Below are 19,175 nucleotides of genomic sequence, written 5' to 3' on the forward strand. Positions count from 1 at the left end.
CGTGTCTTGGGTTGCTACAGGTTAAATGCCGTTATATAACAGCTTTACAGTGAACGTGTTAGTGAATACTGTTATTGTTTGTTCTGGCCTTTAAAATGATACAATTTCTTAATATTTATATTCTTGCTGAATATTGTATTTGACGTTTAATTTAAATTTTCAAACAACAATCATTTTACACATCCAGATGTCTAGGATTATTGCAAAGCCATTTGTGTCATTTAATGATTTTGTGAGTCCAATTTGTATTTTAGTAGAAACAAAGTCTGGGTGAAGAAAGCTTAAGGGTTTGACAGGTTCACATCACATCACAGTTCAGTAAATATGATCCACCTGTAAAGTGAATATTGAAGTATCTGAGTGACTCTGGTTGCTCAACTGTGACCAGCAGTAACCGTAAAAACATGCAGGTGAACTTTTCATTTTTAAAATTCATTTTATTGTTTGCCCAAGACAACATATTTAGTAGTTGAGACTATACACAAGTTATATTCCCATCCTGAGGCCTGAGTATTTGACAAAACTTCCTCCAGTCATATCTTCAAGACTTTTTTCTTGTGGTTTAACTCCTTTTAAACGCATAAAAGACATTGACACGTTGTAACAAAATAAAAGAATTCAATCACATGGAAAAGAAACCCTAACATGCCCATAGAAAATAAACATCATTAACACACTGGTGTGTTAAGAAACAAACACAAAGGGACAAGGAGGGAAAGCAAAAATGTGGAAGTACAATGTGATAGAAAATTATCTGCACTGCAAAACCTTTTCGATAGAAGCCCCGTGCACAAGTGTTAAACCTACTTCATGATACAAGACAGCTTTTCAAATGCCGCAGAGCACCCGGTCTAGTCACCCTTTAGGTCTCTCATCTTATCTTCACATTTGTGGTAACCTCAGTATTTTTAACTGACGTAGATCAAACTCCTCTCAGTGGCCGAGCTACACACACATCCGAGATGCAAGAACATTGATATTCAATAGAAAAATATATTGCACTACTCTTTCCTTTAACGAAACGCCTGGGTAAATGATTTAAAATCTATTAGGTTTGATTACCATCTAAAGGGCTACTAGAGCTAACCGTTTCACAAGTGTAGCATTAGGACTGAAAATTTGAATTCTTACACATTAAGGAACATTCCTCCATCAATAATTTGATGCCACAGACCAGAAATGCAGATCGGTGATGGCAAGATGAAGCACAAACAAACAGCGGCATTCCTCTGCCTCGTATAATGCATGCAGTCAATAGGGTTTCATACGTACACCAACAGTGTAATAACACACATTCCTAGTGGGTTTTAACTCATGATTTAAAAAAAGGCAGGCGGACACTCGGGTAAACTGCTTACGCATCTACGGTTTGGTATGTTATGCAATAGGAAGACACAGACGAAACGCAAAAGAAGTGATTCTAAAGTAAACAAAAAACGCAAGTATCTTTCCAGGCTGTGTATTACTGCAACCAGACAGCCAATCAGCATACTTTAACTACATCAGCAATACCTTTTGACATCAAACAGTATCAGACATAAAAAAATCGTTCCTTTACAAATAAAAAAATACAGAATCTCTTACAGTAAAATTGTGAGCCTGGAAAGCGACCAACCTCATCACAGGCAGCATGAGGGAGAAAAGTAGACACGCTGCATTTTGAGCTGAAATAATAATGAAGTGATGGGTTTCACGTAAATAATTTTCATTCATACTTTTTATTCCAATCTAAAACCATTTCCAGCTGTCGTTACTGAACACGAAACAACCCCAAACGCTGCAGAGTGAGTGTTTGATGCGTTATTCATATTTACACACACACACGCACGCACGCACGCACACACACGCACACAATTTCTTTACACAGGGAACCTGCTGGGAGTGAAGGGCTGATGAAGGCACTGTGCTGTGTCTTCGTGTGATTATCATTGGCTGTGACGAGAGGACATTATCTTAGTCTGGGGTTTGGGGTGAGCGCGGATCCCTGTTTTCAAACACTTTGCACTAGTCCGGGCCTCCAAATGTCACTCGAGTTCATACTGGCTACCTGCGTCAGCATATCATCTTGGGGCTGGATGTGACTGGGTCACCATGACAACCCCTCCGGGCTGGCCAGAACCCATCCCAGCTAGGACCGACATAGCCACCGCCTCAGCAGCGCGCACGCTCAGCCCATTGAGGGTTGGGCTGGAGGCGGAGGCAGGCGGTGATGGTCCGTGTTGGATAACTGCCGCCGGGGAGCCAATGGGTTCAGCTGAAGCATCCCTAGACGTTTCCTCTCCTCCTGCAGCTAGAGACAGAGAAAGAAACATTCACCCTTAGAGAGGTGGGCGAGTAAAAAGAGTACATTAGATGGATGAGGTGACAGATGGATTCGTACAATGCTGGATTGGTCAGTGTGTGACATTTAATGAATACCTAAAAAGGCGGCTTTCTTCTGCAGAACGGTGACAGGGCAGTCTTTGTGGGCTAGAAGGAGCTGTTTCAACTGTGCCACCTCATTCCTCAAGAGTGTTACTTCATTCTGTTGGCAACAGGAGACACAGAGCACACAAATCAACAAGCATGAGCGATCGTGGTGGGTGGCGTCAACAAAACTGTTTTCAAGGCTGAGTAAATTGTATATGAAAGATACGAAGCACTCACTGTCAGGGAGACATTCATGCTGGCGAGATCCTCTGCCTTCTTCTCCAATGAGTTAACCCACAGCTTTCGTTTCTGCCTGCAGCGGGACGCAGCCGCCCGGTTCCTCTCCAAAAAACGCTGCCTCCGCTCATCAGGATCCATCTCTGACGCTCGCCGCCGCCGGCCCCCTGTTGGCTGAGCTGGAGAAACCTTTGGAAAGTGGAAGGAACAAAAGGAGCCCCATCTAAATTACATTCACATACATTTTTTTAACAAATGTATTGATGCTATGAAAAACTAAAGATAGGCCAAAGCTGCTTGAACATGCACAAAATTTAATTTCATGTATTTTTCTCAACTTAATATTTGAGGTTGACATGCTACATGCTGTACCTGTGGTTGAGCGGGCGATGGAGCATCTGAGTTTTGAGTGGGCTGCTGACTGTGTTCCTGATGATGGGGGACAGCGGTTATTGAACCTCCACCAGCTCCATCTTGTGTTCCTGGGCCCTGATGGCTTAGCGCTGCTTTCAGCCGCTACAAGAAACACTCATCTTATGTTAAGATCACAAGACAGTGCCTGCTTACATGATCAACAGTCACTGTCCACAAAGCTATGAATAAGCAGCTCACCATCTTGGCCTCCGAGTGCAGACTATATCCAGAAGGGGAGGATGAACCACTGCTTGCTCCTCCAACTGGAGGACCTGGAATCCCAGGGATGTTAGGCACGGCATTCACTGCCCTTGCAACCTCCACGCCCCAACAAACAGTCACAGAGAGAAAGACGAAAATGGAAAGGTTTAGCTTAAATATACAAGGTAAGATCCCTTAATTCAGATTTGCTGTATGTATATAAAAATTACTTACAGATATAACTGAAGTCAGCTGCACTGGACTAGGCAGGAGAGGGACAGTCTGTCCATTAGGCAGGTGCCTAATAATTGGATAAGCACTTGTTGGGGACCTGTTGACAAATTGTATAATTGTAAATCTAATGTCTGCTTCATTCTGTGCTCACTGACACATCTCAGATGGAGTTGAAGGCAAGAACCACTTATAATATAAGGTTTGCTAGTGTTTCTTTTGCTAATGAGATGGTGAAGCATCCCTAGTTTACTGTATGTCATGCAAAAAATGACAGTGCTTCTAAAGCTGAGGGGAACTGTCATTACCATTATAGTTCCATCCAGGCTGATAACTATATAAAAATGTGAAATATAACTGCAAAACACTGTACTTTACCCTAGCTGCCTGTTGGAGGGTGGAGCTTGTGTGATGACGGATGTTGGAGATGGCAGAGTTGGGTGTAACGGGTCATTACTCAGGTGAAGTGGAAGAGAACCTGGACGCACAATGGTTGGAGTAGGGGCAGAGCTGGGCTTTATGAGAATCTCCTGTTGACACAGCAAACATCAGTATTAATGTTCCAAAAACAACCGTGTTTGTTATACAGAGATATATTCAATGATGATCATTTCTGTTGGGCATAAAATGATATCAACCTGTCCAGGTTTCATGGAGGTTTTTAGTCTCCTTGCTTCTCCTCCACAATGGATGCAAATGTGCAATCCAGTGCTTTACTGACTGTGTAGTCACACATGTTAAACTGAACTGTTTAGTTCCTGGTACATTTATGTAAACCTGCAGACACTGACTTCTCTTCTTTAAACAAGGCAAGACATTGACTCATTCCAGGGAAAAGGTGGACATTATCCTCCCTGTCCACTTGTGTAACAAATATGACGTAGTTACAAAAGCTTAGTAAGCAAAGGCCCAAGCCAAGTCAAGTGTGACAATGTCTAACTTGGAATAAATATCCTTCCTTGCCCTGAGGGGCTGGAATCATAAATCTACTTTACGTCTGTTACTATGTTTTCCAACTATTTTTTTTACCTTTCCATTTACTTCGGAAAATGGGCATTTTCTTCTTAATAACAGCCTTGGCACAAAACGTGTTAATGCCATAGACACTACCTTGCCTCTCACCCTTGAGTCTCCGCTGTTGTCTGACATGCTTGAGGAAGAATCTGGACTGTCAGGAGGAGAGGAGTCGACCTCCAAAGGACCCTCATCCTCATGTTTTACTTCAGATGATGGTTGTAAAGGTGCAGCCTTATAGTAAAATAACAACACACAGATAGTAGTCAACATACAGTAGGCTTGCAGATCTTATAAAAGATAAACTCCTCCTTAAAAATAGGGGAACCATTATGCCCTTTCCTTAAAAAAACAAAGCAGTACATTCATCCATATTCTCACCGGGTGTTTTGTCCTCTGCTCATCATCCTGTGTTTTGCTAAACTCATTTTCAAAGGAACTAGCCAGCTCATTGAATAACCCGACCTCCTCGCAGTTCTTCAAGAAGCGTGTGGGTGTGGGAGTCTGGTCTGCAAAAAACACTGCCTTAGTCAAAAGAGAGAGACAGAAATCGCTCCCTTCCCAACCGTCATCAGAGGATCATATCCACACAAGTCTTCAGAGCTTTCTTACTGCTCTGGCCAATACAGCTGCCTTCACAAAGCACTAATGTAAATGGTAACGTTATTACCTGCAATGATAACAGAGTCTGTCCTGGCAGGACCAAATTTTAATGTCATTTCATGCTTGTGTTTATGAACTGACAGATGGTCTTCATTGGTAAATCTCTGTAAACAAGAACACAGCATATAAGAATAATAAATCTGTGATGATGCTTTTCTATTATTTGGTCATTGGGGATGTCACATGACAACAGAGTGAGATGCAGTTTTATGTGGATGTACATGTTAATTAATGCACTGAGAAATCTACCTGCCCACATCCAGGGGCGGTGCATACAAAGGGTCGGTCATCCCCCATCTCAGACAAATGTTCTGTGGAGAGAACAAGTTGAAACACTGGTCCATTTCTTTCAAGTGTTTAGGAAACAGCTAATGCACGATACAACATAAATTCCTAATGATGCTTGAATGCCACCGATTTGAACCTTTACAAAGCAAGTGGCTGACCAGAAAACACTCAATCATCATCAACGTATTCGGACGTTAGCTTGGGTTTTAAAAGGCTAATATAAAAACCCGCAGCATCGGTCTATGTGACAGCAGCGTCATGCACCTGTTGAACACTAACGTTGTAATCGGTGCGTAATTAATTCCACGCCCTCACCTGGTACCAAACAACGTGTAAAACCCCAGCCAGTGCTAAGGCACCAGGAAGCAGGCAGGCCGGAGACGGTGGGCCTGCGTGGGGAATCTGCTGTGGGCTCGGTCGGGAGGGATCAGGCACTAGCGTTAGCGTTTAACTTGGCAATGGAGCCAAAACAAGCTACCATGCAGCCTAGCGTAGGGGGCCTTAAAGTCACCGCGGTCAGCCGGCCATGACCCTCGAGGTCGATGCTGTACGCACGGTGGTTTAGGTTGCAAGCGGAGGATAGGTTAACCCAAAGTGGGCATTATTTGGCTAACCCCCACTTTATGGAAGAGGGGCCGCGAGCTAGCATCATCTTATCGCTAGCATCAACAAAAAGCCCACCACTACAACCTGACAGCCATGCCGTTACAAAGAGTGTGGAAGCGATCATTGGGGAGATACAGCGTGGAAAACAGACGACTGGATACACCTCGCAAAGCTAAGATTATATTCTAAACTAGCTGTCAGTCATTGCACAGCTAGCCAAGCTAATGCTAGCTGCTAATCGAAAGCTTCGTTAGCTTTCCTTTCAGTTCACATTTAACAGGTCTGCCAAGTTAGTAACTAACGTTAGCACATGCTCTAGCTAAGGCACGATTGGATCCAGACATCACGTTCTTATTTAGCTGTGACTCTGTATAGGTAACAAAATATCGCAGTTTACCATATTATGTGTCATAACTCACCCGACGTTTAAACAGCCTCTTTACACCCCTTCTCTACTCTGGACAGTGCTACTGCCTGACCGATGTTGACACTTGAACGCTTCCATTAGCGAAACATCGCGAGAGCTGTGTCTCGGTAGAGTATTACGTAACATCTCTTTGTGGTAAACGTAAACACGGCGAGTTGCGTTTACACCCGCTCCTTCATTTAAAGTCTATACGCCCGCTGGGTTGTGTCGTTGGTTTTCCCCAAAGGTTTTAAAAAGGGGTTCAGACAAATGTGCCAACAATTACATAATGCGAGATTATTTACTAATCATTACGTGTCAAATGACGTCAAAGGTCATTAAATTCTTGTTAGGGCTGTGTTTCATGAGTTATGTCACAGCATGTCAGAATACCAACACATCAGTGATGCATCAGAGTGTATATACACAAAGACAAAACTGTTTAAAAATAAAAAATTTATTTTTAATACATCAGGCTCAGTAATAAAATATGACATGAATTTGCAACCCCATGTTTGATTGTTATAGTTACAAGCAAGATACTGATGCAAGACTAAATTACTCTGACAAGCCATCACACTATCATACAGAAAACTGCACAAATGACTGCACGAACACACACACAAACACACTTAATAAATTGAGATGAACTTTGGACAATACCTAGTGTCATAAACTGACAATGTTGGGTTTTGAAAAACAGCTCAGCATTTAAAGTATAACCAAATATACTCAACTCCTGCGCTCCGATAAGGCACCCGAGGTTTGGTTTGAGATGATTCCAAGTACTTACTGAGGAAGTCCATTATTTCACACTGCTTTACAAAGTAAGACATGTTCATTTTCATGTGACTTGGCGGACTACTCAAATTAAACAAAACCACAAGATAAACTAAAAACAACCAAAGCCCTTTCAATTCTGTAATGATTAAGAGGTAGTGCCATTCACACCACTAAAATACAGTTACTTTGCTTACTCCTGAAGTTATTGGTTTTACAAACCAGCATCCAACGTAGTCATAACAGGCAAACTCCAAAAGCAAAAAGACAAATACCCCCCCAAAAAAGCATAAGTGTGAAAGAAAATACAAGTTCCTAAAGCAGGAAAACCCAACAACAATAAGAACATTCAAAGATCAGTGATCCTTGTCTCTTCTGAAGGATTTAATGCTCATAAAGCCTTTCAAGTGTAATTGAAAATGTTGAGGATCATCAATGTAGAATAAAATTAAATTGAAAAAGACCTTTGATCAAAAATTGAATAATCAAGTTCTGTAAAGTTAGTTTTTTTTTTTAATAATAAAAAAAGCCTTATGTTTACTTCTAGAATGATCCATTGGTTTTGAGAATTCCCTATACAAATGCTAGTCCCCCCACCTTTAAGTGGTACTACTCTAGTCACATAGCTTTACTTAAACTGAAAATACTATTCATATATTAATTTAAGTTACCCTTATTGACAGGCGATGATGTCAACCACACCAGCTCTGAACAGGTTAAGAGATTAACTTTTATAGTGCACGCTTAACTAGATATGAGCTACAATTTACTCCAGTAATCAAAAAAAAAAAAAAAAAAAATCAAAATAATCAGCCCATGTTGCTGAAGTATGCACCAGCACCAACAGTAGATGAGGAGCATTGATCCACACCAGCCACAGAGCATCAGAATATTACCTCTTCAACATTCAAACCTACTCTTAGATTTGTGGCGCCACATTTGTTGACACAAATAATGATTCTGGTTCTAGTCAGTCATTTCATAAATGTTGAGAAGCAGGCTGTTATATTACCTCATGTTACAAAAGATACATAAGCCCTCTTTTGCTTCCTTACTCGTCCCAAGTATGCTCATTAATTCATAACCAAGAAGCCCTTGAAATTTATAAGGGTCAGTCACAAAATCTGCTGTTTTTGGTCCTCACTATGTACAATAGCAAGTATGCCAAACCACTTTAAAATATAGTCTGTTATGGTAAGATTACTTTTAATAAAGTATTTTCCCACACTAATGATCTGCAATCTTCAGCAGACCATGCTTTTTCCTGTCATACAATTTCCTACAAGAAAATCTTAAGGGTTTTTCCAAATACATTTAGATCTGCAACAATCTAAATAGATTTGACAAAGTCTGTCAAATGAAACATTCCTCTATACATATGTTAATTATATTTACATAAATATTTGTTTTTTATTCCTTAGTTCATGTTTATAAATGATTTACAGTTAAATGTTTACAGTTATTTACAACAGTTTATTTTCCCTGAAGTTATTTTGGTGACCTTGGGGGTATGTTCTGCTCCTTGCCACTCTGTCTGGCTGGTCGCTGTTGTGAGAACTGTTTACCAGTATTAGGACCTCTGTGATGTTCTCGATTCTTCAGACCTGTGGCTCTCACTCTGCCATTTGCCCCTCTGAAGGAGCGCAGTGGTTGGCGAGGGGGGCAGCTCTCTCGGGCTTGCTCCGGCTTGCCTGCAGCGCGCTTTGAGTTAGACCAAGGCTCTTCAACCCTGTTGACCTCGAGTTCCTGCAAAGGTTGAGTGGCAGAAGAGGGAGGAGGAGGAGGAGAAGGCATCTGTACTGGAGACGGGTCCTTTGACAGTCTCTGGCACACCTCTGCATAGCTGAGCTTTCTTGACCCCTGGCAAATAAAGATTTGATATTAGCACGCTGACCATAACCATTCCCCATCTGCCATTGATCTTTGTGACATCCAAATATATTTAAAAAAAAAAAAACAAAAAAAAAACCCAAAACAAAACTGTTCTATGGTGGTGCCGTTAATTATCACATAGTCAGGATTGCACAACCTGCTGACACCCACCAGTTGTGGCAGAACAGATTAAGTAACTAACTTTTTACACAGCAACAAGTTTCTTCCCGTGGCTCATAGGCTCACCGTTTTCTTCTTACGTGCTTGTATATTGCTGAAGTATTTATAAGCCACAAACTAATCTTTGCATGACTTGCATGTTAACATTGTCTTTCATATTAAATGCTTAGAACAAATTTGAAAAATTAAAATATCTGTCAACTTCCACTAAACACTGACATCTAACGTGTTAATGATAAGTCCTAAAGTGTGACTGAAATGTTTAAACGAAGTGACTATGTTTTTTTTTTTCAAATAGAAAACTGCATTAAAATAAGGCTTTTATGAAAACACAAATGCTTAGAAACACACAAACCATTTATAAATGCTTAATTCAGCTATAATTAGAAGCCACAAGTGGGTCTTGAGAAGGGAGCCGAGCCAAAAGAGCAGAATCTGTGCAAAGAGCCGGACTAACATTTACCAAAGGGAGGTATAATCTGATGCAACAATGAGCTTGTACCAAAAAAAAAAAAAAAAAAAACAACAGTCCTTACCAGATCTGATGCTAGAGTGCTGGGAGGTGACTGCACTTTTGGAGAAGTGGGCTGAGTGCAGGTGGTGGCGGCGTGTTCAGAAGCCACTGGAAGAACATCCTGTGTAGATGAGATTACTCCTTTTGGCATAGGAACTTCAGCTTTGTCTTCCTCCTTTGTAGACACAACACTGAAATCGACAAAAAGATTTTTACATACAAGTTAACAGTTACTGTCATGAACTCCACATTCACAATATGTAGTATGATGTACCATGTACATTGCAAACAACTATAATGCAAACCAATCTGACTGCTCCAAACTTAACGGTTTCTTTTTCTTCCTTGAAGGGTAGTAATTTATTTATTTTTTTCTACTACAACCCCGTTAAAGCCACAGTTGCTGTATTGGATTGCATTTCATAGGTGTATAAAACTGAGGTGGTCAGTGTTTGAGAGAGAATGACCATGCCATATACACTTACTGTCAAAATTAAAATGTTACCTTGAGATTGGGGGAGCTACTGGTTGACGTGTTACAGGTGTAGGTTTATCAGCCAAGGTTATGGAGTCTGAGACAGGTGTTTGTGGAGTCTCAATAGCACCTTGAATCGCAGTCTAAAAAAAAAAAAAAAAAAAAAAAATTATTTTCTTTTTTTTTTTTTTTTTTTACAATGTCATGCCAATGCTGCCTGATCTGATATCCACTCTAACGCCACAAGATATTTACCTTGGTGGTCACCTTCAGGCCACGTACAACGTCAGAGAGGCGAGTCTCTGGCACAGTTTCCCCTTGTACACTGACCACACATCCCGGCAATGGAGGAAAATTGGAAGTTGCCAGGTCAAATTTTGGTGGTGGTGATACCTTGGCCTCTATTAAAGGAACGGTTCTCTATAATTTGCAGCAAAAGTCAAATTAATGAAGAGTCACACAATAACTGCCTCAGGACTTTTACAATGTAAAAGCATGCTAACCGAGGTATGTTCTTCATCTTTTTTCCGTCTCATGCCTCTGTGGCTTCCTCTCCTGTAATAAAAGGAAACAATTAGAAATATAATGCTGGGTATTTCTGTACAATTGAGATTTAACTAAACTACATGTCATTTACATTGTAAAATCTGAATTATAAGAAGGTAAAATGCATTCCTAATTTACATAAACATCTCAATTCATTAGCCATACCCAGTCAGGATCACATTGACTCACCTGGCTCGTCCACCCATGTTAAGATCTCCATTGGGTAAAGTGGGCTGGAGAGAAAGGTCTCCAAAGCTGAAGACAGAGAAAGAAACTGGTACTGAAGTGGTGCTCAAGGGACCAGTATGGCCATCCACTGATGTACCCGCAGGTGGAGAGGGTAACTCATCAGCAGGCCTTTGATGACCTTTCATATGATTTCTGAGGATACAAAGTGGTATTTCTTGACTCAAGAGTGTCTTTTGAACTACTACAGATCAGAGTGATTAGTGAAGCCACCCTCTATTGTATATGAAATGCATACAAGGGCTCACACTAATATTGCCCTTACCGGTTCCTGCTAATAGGTCGATGGGTGTTTGAGCTGGAGTTGACTTTGTAATTCCCAGGACTAATGTAACCATTCATGAATGCACTGTTAGGGAAAGGTGCCTAGATCAGGAGAGAAATTAAGTTAGTTTTTCAAAGGGCTCAGCAAAACAAAAAAAACAAAAAAAAAAAAAGCAAAATAGATAAAATTTTGACTCACAACAGGGGTATCAAAATAAGACATGACGGAGGGGTTGACTGTAGGATTCCAGGATGGCGAGACCACAGGATAGAGAGGATACGACTGCTGAGGGCTGTATGCCTGCTGCATATAGACTGGAGAGCCAAACTGGGCTTGTTGACTGTAAACACTTGAGTCCACATTGCAGAAGGTGTTTATACCAAAAAATGAGTTAATGGCTTTAATGCGGGCCTGTGGGGGAGAAATGAAAAGGAGTGAGTATGGTTTGTAAAAATTTAAATAATCTAGGGCTCCTATAAATAAAAATAAATAAATAAAAAGAATTCCCGTCAGCCCCCTCAGATCTCATAATCTCACGGTCATTAGGCCATAGTACACTGTACTGACTAGAGGAGAGAGGAAGGGAGGGGGGGGGGGGGGGGGGGGGGGGGGGGGGGGGGGGGGGGGGGGGGGGGGGGGGGTGTAAGGTTGGGTAACAGTAGAAGTAAAGTAAAGAAACAGATCAAGAAGAGCTAAAGTTGAAATGTTCCTCCAAACCAGCCACAGTGCATTTGTCCTTCCAAGCGCGATACTGATCATCACTGGGGTCTACTCACAACGATCAATGTCCTGGATTTATTTAAGCCATAAAAGGACAAATAAAACTAAGCAACAGCAAAAATTAATGAATAAAAATAAATAATAATACCCAAATGTAAAAAAAAGGTAAAAAGTTACTGCATGCTAAGAAATGCAGTCTGGACATAAGGGTTTCTTACAATCCTAGTGGAGACCTAGTCGTTTTCTATTCTTATCTAGTGACTGTAGCGACACCAAGGTCACAGCTTAGCCAAACAGCACAGCCTACTAGTAGGAACAAATGTGGCAATGCTCTCTAGGCTACATTACAGTGCATAAATTGGAACCAATCATAAGCAATGATATGACTGGAGATGAGGACCTAGGGAACAACAAGACTCACCTTAATTGGTTTCCCCTGGAACGTTATTACTTCCTCTCTCAGGTATTTGAAAGCCTGAAAGAAAATTTAGTTGTGTTATTTTTGCTCAGAAAGCAGATTGTCCATTTCATCAACATTTTTGGGCTTCTGATAAAATTACAGCCATAGCTAATTCTCTCATTGGTGTGTGCAAAAATAAACTAAAAATAATTTACACTCCGTATCCTGCCAAGAACTTGGTCCAACATATGAATTAATAAACAAGACATACCTGTTGTGCATCCATGTCAGATTTAAATGTTATGTACCAGTTGCAATTGTGTGCAAACTCCACACTTAATGCTTTTGGGCAGTTTTCAGTGTTGAAGAGCGCCTCCACTTCCTGGTTAAGAGACGCGATGCAGACATTAGACATTTTACCACAAATAGCTTTTCCATGTCTGCAGCAGAGTAATTTGGTGTTCGACCTAGGTGCTATTAGGATGAATGGATTTGTGTATATACCTCCACTGGCGTAGTCTCATCTACTTCTCTCAGAATAATGATGCAGCGGCTGTGGTTAGGTCGAACCTTCTCTCCTGTTTCATCGACCTGCACCATGGGAGAGGCTGTAATGAAAAAAAAAAAAATACACCAGTTTCCATCAGAAGTGAAGAGACTCATTTACTTACATAAAGTGCTTCAACATAGCAATTCAATCTGCAGAACTGCCTTTGTTTTCAGACTACTTCAATGACCCAAAGGAGTATAAGCACTTCTGTTCATGCTTGAAACATCTGAACTGAGCATATTGCATTTCCTGGATTTGTCATTAGAAAAGCAGAAATACCTTCCAGTACTTGTCGAATGAGATCCACATCGGTGGTAAGTGACTTTATGTGCTCCATGCAAGCAACAGTCCAGATGGGAACAAACTGGTCACTGTCCATCTGGGACATCAGGTAAAGGTCCTTATACAGGTTCTCCCTGTAAAATACACAAGAAATCTAGGATTTAAGCCATTGTTTTATACCCCAACACAGTTCTTGTATACGTGTAAAAACATATATTCCAGCTTGTCTGATCACTAGCCACCACTTACCTGGAAAAGCAGAACTCAAGCTGCTTCTTCAAGGTCTCTCTTAGGATCTCCTCAGACATGGGCTCTTTTTTAGGAAGATCATCAGAGGCCAATTCACACTGTGGGTCAAAGACTGTGTACGCCACGTCTGGGTAGTCAATGTCACTCCCAATTTCCTCTGTGTGCAAAGAGGCGGAGTCACCAGGACTGTCGGGATAATCTGCATCACAGCCTTTACCCAGTGCAGAGGGAATGTCTGAGTAACAAGACAGGAGCGGCAGGGATTAACTAAATGGCTGCAACCGTCCTATGTCATTGCAACACAATACTTACCACGCTGCTGTAACAACAGATAGTGTGGATATGCAATCTCATGACAATGTAAAACAATAACCAAAGACACATCTATACTTGGGCATAGTTTTGCATTGTACCGGTGCAGCACAAGTTTAATTTATGTGGCAAAATGGAATAAGCTCATACCATCTGTCAACTCAGCAGGAGGAGGGTAGGTATGCAGCCAAGCAGATTCTTCTGTGCCCTCTGGGATGTCATTCTGGTGGGCAGGCATTTCCTGCCACACTTTAGCATTGGGATTCAGACCGGCTCCATTTGTGGTAACCTGCATTATTGCACAAGACAGACCAGAGTTAGAGAAGTAATACTGTGGAAATACACATACAGGCGGTGAGTGCATTTGACACCAGCTGGTTGTTCTGCAACATTTGCATGCTTGACCCATCATGAAAGATCATTGAACACTTATTTCAAGCATCTGGGCGTTGAAATAACAACCGTTTCGTTTTGTAACGGCACAATTTGCCCATCAGAAACATTGCAAAAGCTTCCTGCAAACGTTCCGAACAGTCTGCAAAATACTAATCAACAAAGTATGTGCTTTTACTTTGACCTTCAACACATCACGGTTGTGCCGCTTCTTACGGTGCGTCTCCCACGCGATATCTACGCACTTCAAAAATAGCACCGAACGCGCCCCACACTAACAGAACAACTCGCACAAGCGATGCAGTGAATGACACCGGTTCATCCGAGCGGCTCTAAAGCGGCTTTCCGTGTTTGCGCACGGCGCACGTGAAGGCGTTTTTCATTGGCTTCCTTCTCGTCCGCCTCTCAACGGCCGCACGTCCCCCTCCATGGCGCACACGCCGCCGCGTCGAAATGGATCACATGTCGTGCGCCTTAGTTTTGAATATAAACGCAGAGGGATAACATTAAAAAAATGTCCGCCCGACGCTTCGGTCCAAACAAACGGCCACGCGGCTGTGACGATTCGTCGACCGCGTCCTCGACGTTCGAAGCGCCGTAGCGTGATTCTGGGCGTCAGGAAGAAAAGAGCACATGGCGCCGACGACCCCGTGCAACTACAGTCGAAACGCTAACGCTGGAGTTTGAAGGACAAGTCAATATAAGCGCCCGTAAACCGCCGCACCGGTGACGGAGCCGGTTGTTTACAGAGTCACTCTTGCAACGACCTCCGTCAAAAGCGAAGGTCTCCGCGGCCCTTTGCCGTGACCTTTATGCCGGGCATTCTGGTTGCTACTTAGCCTCAATTGTGTAACAGCTAACATTGACTTAACACAAATCACGTGTAGTACTCCCTCCTCAGAGCCCAAAACACGTATCAGCGTTTACGTGTAACTTAGTCCAACGTATCATGGGGCAACTCGCCACTTATCTCCAATGCATTGTTGAACACGTGTGCGCAGAATAGGCTTGTTTGGCAACGGCTCAAACACCTTAAACAGCAGTTTTTAGCCAAGTACCCGGCTAAAGTTTACACACGACACGGTTCAATTCGGCCACGTTTGTTTCCAGCTTTAGAATGACGTGTTGACAGTAACTCGGCTGCTGTTTCTAGGGTGTAAAGTTACCGGGCAGAGCGCGGCTTAGGTCGAACTAGACGACGAGGAAGGACGCGAACAGGTTGTCGCGTGCTAGCTAGCGTGCCCGTCCCCAGGCCCGACACTCACCATGCTGCCTCGGTCCTCGTCTCCGGAACGTTGTCCTGCTCGCTGGAATCGGCTGCACGGGTGGTTCTTCTCGCCTATTAACGCGGGTGTTACTCAACGGTAGTACTCGCACTTCTTCACACTGGCCCTCGACCTTCTCTCGGCTTAACTGTCGTCTCCCCGGCAACTAGGAAACGTCCACACTCGGAAAAAAAAACGTGACCCGGCCCAAGCGGCGCGTCCCGCGTGAAGCACAACTTTTAAACCTGATCCTAACACCGACAACTACTTTAACTGCTTTAGTAAAACACGTTTCCCATTTTACGAAGTACGTTCCTTTTCGCACACTTCACCTCGAGGCTCCGCACCGCCAGCATGTGACAGCTGCGTCTTACATAGTAAGGTTACTGAGCGCATTCGTACCGTAAGTACAACAAAAGTCGCGCATTGAGAAAGAAAATGCACCACGGCAGCTGTGACCTTTGTTGTGTATGTGGAGTCCGGGTACTTTAAACCTGCCTATGATAACGACGTAAAAAAACAAAGCCAGCTGGTGGCATTTCACAACCGAACTACACATTAGTATCATAGGCTGCCGGAAGTTACTGCAATCAAACTTACCCGGAGTCAGACGGACCAGAACTTGAGGTGCGCCTATATACTAGACTTTCTAATTTATACCGTTTGTACAGACTATTCAATTCAATGGAACTTTATTTATCCCCAAGGGGCAATTCAGGACTATATTTTAACCTTTTATGTCCATTTTGTGTTCCACTTCTCTTTGATAATCGCATCGGTATTCGAATCTTAATTATAGTTCTCCCAAACGTTTTTTGACTCGTATCCAGTCCAGCATACGTTTAGTAGTGCATAAAACTGAAGTGGCCAGTGAGTTCTCTAATAGAATTTCATTCACTCTGCCTCACGTAGTTTTTGTTCATGATAGGGCATCATGACCCAAATAAATTATACTTTTAAAGTTCTGAAAATGTAAAAATATTTGATTTCGATTTGTTAAAAAATAAGATTATAAAGTAAAAAATGACACATTGGTGCTGTAGTAATCTTACCTTAGTTGAAATATTTGTAGGTTCTTTTTGTTCAACATTTCAATCAGTTGTGGATTTAAAGACAGATGTTAGGCACATCTTACAGTCTACACACCTTATGTTGATGCCCAACTGAACCTGTTGAACCAGAAAACAGACTACGTTCATCACTGACCGCTCAACACATTCTATTATAATAGTCTGAAAGCAAATTTTATGATTATCTGCTTCTTAACATTACTTCTAGTTATGCTCATCTAAATAGAATACAGATAATGCATTTTACTGAAAATATGCAGCAACTGATTAAAAAGAAACTTAGTTTCTGCATGATGACTTTATTATTTAAAAACAACATCAAATAAAAAACAATGACAAAGCACATGATTAACTTATTTATTGGTGGCCAGGAGGTCTGTGCATCCAACTTCTGACAGGAACAAAAAAAGTGTATATTTTTGCACATTTAATATAACTTCATTAGATCATTAGAACATTCTTGTCCTACAAAAACAAATGTTATTGTTCTGCACGTCAACTTAAAAATTCCTCCCCATGAAATGTTTTTATGCCTTTGTGGTCCCAACCATCTGTGAAGACTGTTGGCTCTGTTGTAGTTGCTGGATCTTCACATTCATTACTTCAATCACAGCTGTAAAGGTGGATGCAATGACTCATAAGTAAAACTAATAATTTCACATCCAACAAACAAGTATAATGAAAACAAATGTACCGTAGTCCAAAATGTCTATACGGTACGGTTTACAAACCCCTGATTACTAAAAAACAGACAGCATGAAATCATTATCACTGAGAATATGCAGTTTTGCTTACCTTGCTTCATAGCATGTTTTTCCTGAAGGGCTGGCTGAATTTTCTCTATTTGCTTTGTAAGGAAATCTATTTTGCGTTTGAAGAATGCCTTTGAGTCTTCAACATTCTAGAAATACAAATACCCATTGTAGACAAGAATGTTTTGAAAGTGTTTAATGAAACATGAAAATGAAATAACGTATGTAGAGTAGATAATATATATATTGATTTCCACATAAATAGAATTTTCTGATGTGTCAGACAAGAGTTTACCTTTTCAACATAGTACCCAGTCCCAACATCAACTAAGACATGCTCCACATCATTTAATGTTCCCGGGACATACATCTGAAAAGAAGGAATGTCAAGAAAAAAATATGTATCTCAAGAATCACACCACACCATACTTAAGGCCCAGTTAAATATTGGTTTCGCAAAAGTAACAAAAAGGATACAGAACTGGTAAGTGGAACAAGCAATTCTTTTCCTGCATGACAAAGAACAGAGAGGAAAAAAGAAGACACCATTTTAATGTCTAGCAGCAGATGCAATAAAACATGTGGACTGATTACAAAATCATCTAACATACTGAAGACTATGACTATATAGTTTTGAAGACCGTGATAGATATTAGTTGTTTTTTAATTGTGCCCTGTAACCATATTTAAAATAGCAATTGCTATTAAAAACTTTGTAAATGAGTTTTAAAGAACTAATTACTTACCTTTGTTGTTTTTATTCAGAACATTCAAACTGTCTTTTGCTTCCACATACTTGGTCTGAACAACTTTGAGCTGACCTATAGAAGACGTCAAGAACTCTGTCTCCTGCAAATTCACATAAATGAAGTCAGTAAAAAAAAAGTACACAATTAAACCACTGTCAGCTGTGTATTGAAATTTACCATTAAGACCTTCATTGTTTGCATTCAGTTCCTGCTTTATTATTGTATTTCGTCAAAATGTCTCTCATTTACGCCTGTCAAGTAGTTATTAAAAGAAACCTGAGTTAATGTGGCATTAGCAAGTTTGGAAGCCAATTATGCTCACAACAAAAAACTAACAACTTTTGTTTTTCTAACAACTTTATTGTTTTAAGAATCTAAATAAGAATAAAACAAACACTAACATGTTTATTTAAATCAGTAAATAAAACATATAAACCAGAAGGTCTTTACTAATGCTGCTGAAGCGAACGGCAAACATGACAAAGGGATTTAACGGTGAGCCATTAACAGCAGTGGTGCTGGAATAACAGCAAACGCGTACAATAAAGATAGACAACAGCCATATAGTAAACATGGACAGACAGTACAGTACGAGCACACGCAGGGTAACTGGATCCTTAAATACCGTTTGTGCCGTTAGCCTCTTAAAAGCTAATCGGCTAACCAGCGTTTTATTTTATACTCTGAAGGTCAGCTCAAGAAAGTCAATAGCTTCTAGCTACACATTTCGAACAAGCCACAACACAGGCATTGTAATTACCTGATCTAGTTGGGTTTTAAGGCCTTCTAACTGAGGGAGGGAGAGGTCTGTAAGATTCACCGCCATGTTGGCCTCACGATGCCGAATGACCATTTAACGGCTTCCGGGTGAAGGACCGTCTTTAGTATGAAACATCGCCCCCTGCAGGCTGAACCCGAATCATTCACATCACACCCCTCAGCTAAAACACATTTCACAAATAACCATGTCACCGTCAAGTCGTTTTCAGTCAAACGAGGTACACACGAAACGGTAGATTTAATCGTAATTGAGTCAATTATATTAAATTGCAACATTTTAATTGCTTTTATTGCCTATTGGTAGTA

The 19,175-nt window shown here is 41.2% G+C and overlaps 3 protein-coding genes across 9 annotated transcripts; all 3 read right to left on the reverse strand.

Annotated features, from left to right (window-relative positions):
- Window positions 1-416: 416 nt before the first annotated feature.
- atf7b (activating transcription factor 7b) lies at window positions 417-6,649 on the reverse strand. 3 transcript variants are annotated; one of them, XM_029151415.3, is made up of 12 exons: window positions 6,483-6,649; window positions 5,419-5,480; window positions 5,177-5,273; window positions 4,888-5,015; window positions 4,603-4,740; window positions 3,871-4,022; window positions 3,496-3,592; window positions 3,259-3,378; window positions 3,019-3,162; window positions 2,647-2,835; window positions 2,419-2,524; window positions 417-2,290 (listed from the first exon to the last, which is right to left on the reverse strand). In XM_029151415.3, exons 2-12 carry the CDS (start codon window positions 5,464-5,466, stop codon window positions 2,061-2,063), a joined length of 1,449 nt encoding a protein of 482 aa, XP_029007248.1. In that variant the 5' UTR covers window positions 5,467-5,480; window positions 6,483-6,649; the 3' UTR covers window positions 417-2,060. The 3 variants fall into 3 exon arrangements, with proteins under 3 accessions (XP_029007248.1, XP_029007249.1, XP_029007250.1); XM_029151416.3 differs by having other exon boundaries at window positions 4,615-4,740; window positions 6,483-6,639; XM_029151417.3 differs by having other exon boundaries at window positions 2,148-2,317; window positions 6,483-6,648.
- A 258-nt stretch (window positions 6,650-6,907) lies between these two features.
- On the reverse strand, window positions 6,908-15,975 carry larp4ab (La ribonucleoprotein 4Ab). Of its 5 annotated transcripts, none has more exons than XM_029151412.3 (15): window positions 15,519-15,975; window positions 14,011-14,149; window positions 13,549-13,783; window positions 13,297-13,433; window positions 12,972-13,075; window positions 12,739-12,849; window positions 12,489-12,542; window positions 11,546-11,758; window positions 11,348-11,448; window positions 11,026-11,217; window positions 10,794-10,845; window positions 10,546-10,710; window positions 10,321-10,433; window positions 9,838-10,006; window positions 6,908-9,109 (listed from the first exon to the last, which is right to left on the reverse strand). In XM_029151412.3, the coding sequence occupies exons 1-15, from the start codon at window positions 15,519-15,521 to the stop codon at window positions 8,738-8,740; spliced, it is 2,160 nt and encodes a 719-aa protein (XP_029007245.1). In that variant the 5' UTR covers window positions 15,522-15,975; the 3' UTR covers window positions 6,908-8,737. The 5 variants fall into 5 exon arrangements, with proteins under 5 accessions (XP_029007245.1, XP_055365261.1, XP_055365262.1 ...); XM_055509286.1 differs by lacking the exon at window positions 15,519-15,975 and adding an exon at window positions 15,021-15,131 and having other exon boundaries at window positions 13,549-13,705; XM_055509287.1 differs by lacking the exon at window positions 15,519-15,975 and adding an exon at window positions 15,021-15,131 and having other exon boundaries at window positions 11,026-11,091.
- A 956-nt stretch (window positions 15,976-16,931) lies between these two features.
- On the reverse strand, window positions 16,932-19,007 carry pfdn5 (prefoldin 5). Its single transcript, XM_029151422.3, has 6 exons — window positions 18,850-19,007; window positions 18,087-18,189; window positions 17,818-17,849; window positions 17,636-17,710; window positions 17,384-17,489; window positions 16,932-17,201 (listed from the first exon to the last, which is right to left on the reverse strand). The coding sequence occupies exons 1-6, from the start codon at window positions 18,940-18,942 to the stop codon at window positions 17,116-17,118; spliced, it is 495 nt and encodes a 164-aa protein (XP_029007255.1). The 5' UTR covers window positions 18,943-19,007; the 3' UTR covers window positions 16,932-17,115.
- Between the last annotated feature and the right edge of the window lie 168 nt (window positions 19,008-19,175).

Source organism: Betta splendens, chromosome 5 (assembly GCF_900634795.4).
Source record: "Betta splendens chromosome 5, fBetSpl5.4, whole genome shotgun sequence".
NCBI lineage: Eukaryota > Metazoa > Chordata > Actinopteri > Anabantiformes > Osphronemidae > Betta > Betta splendens.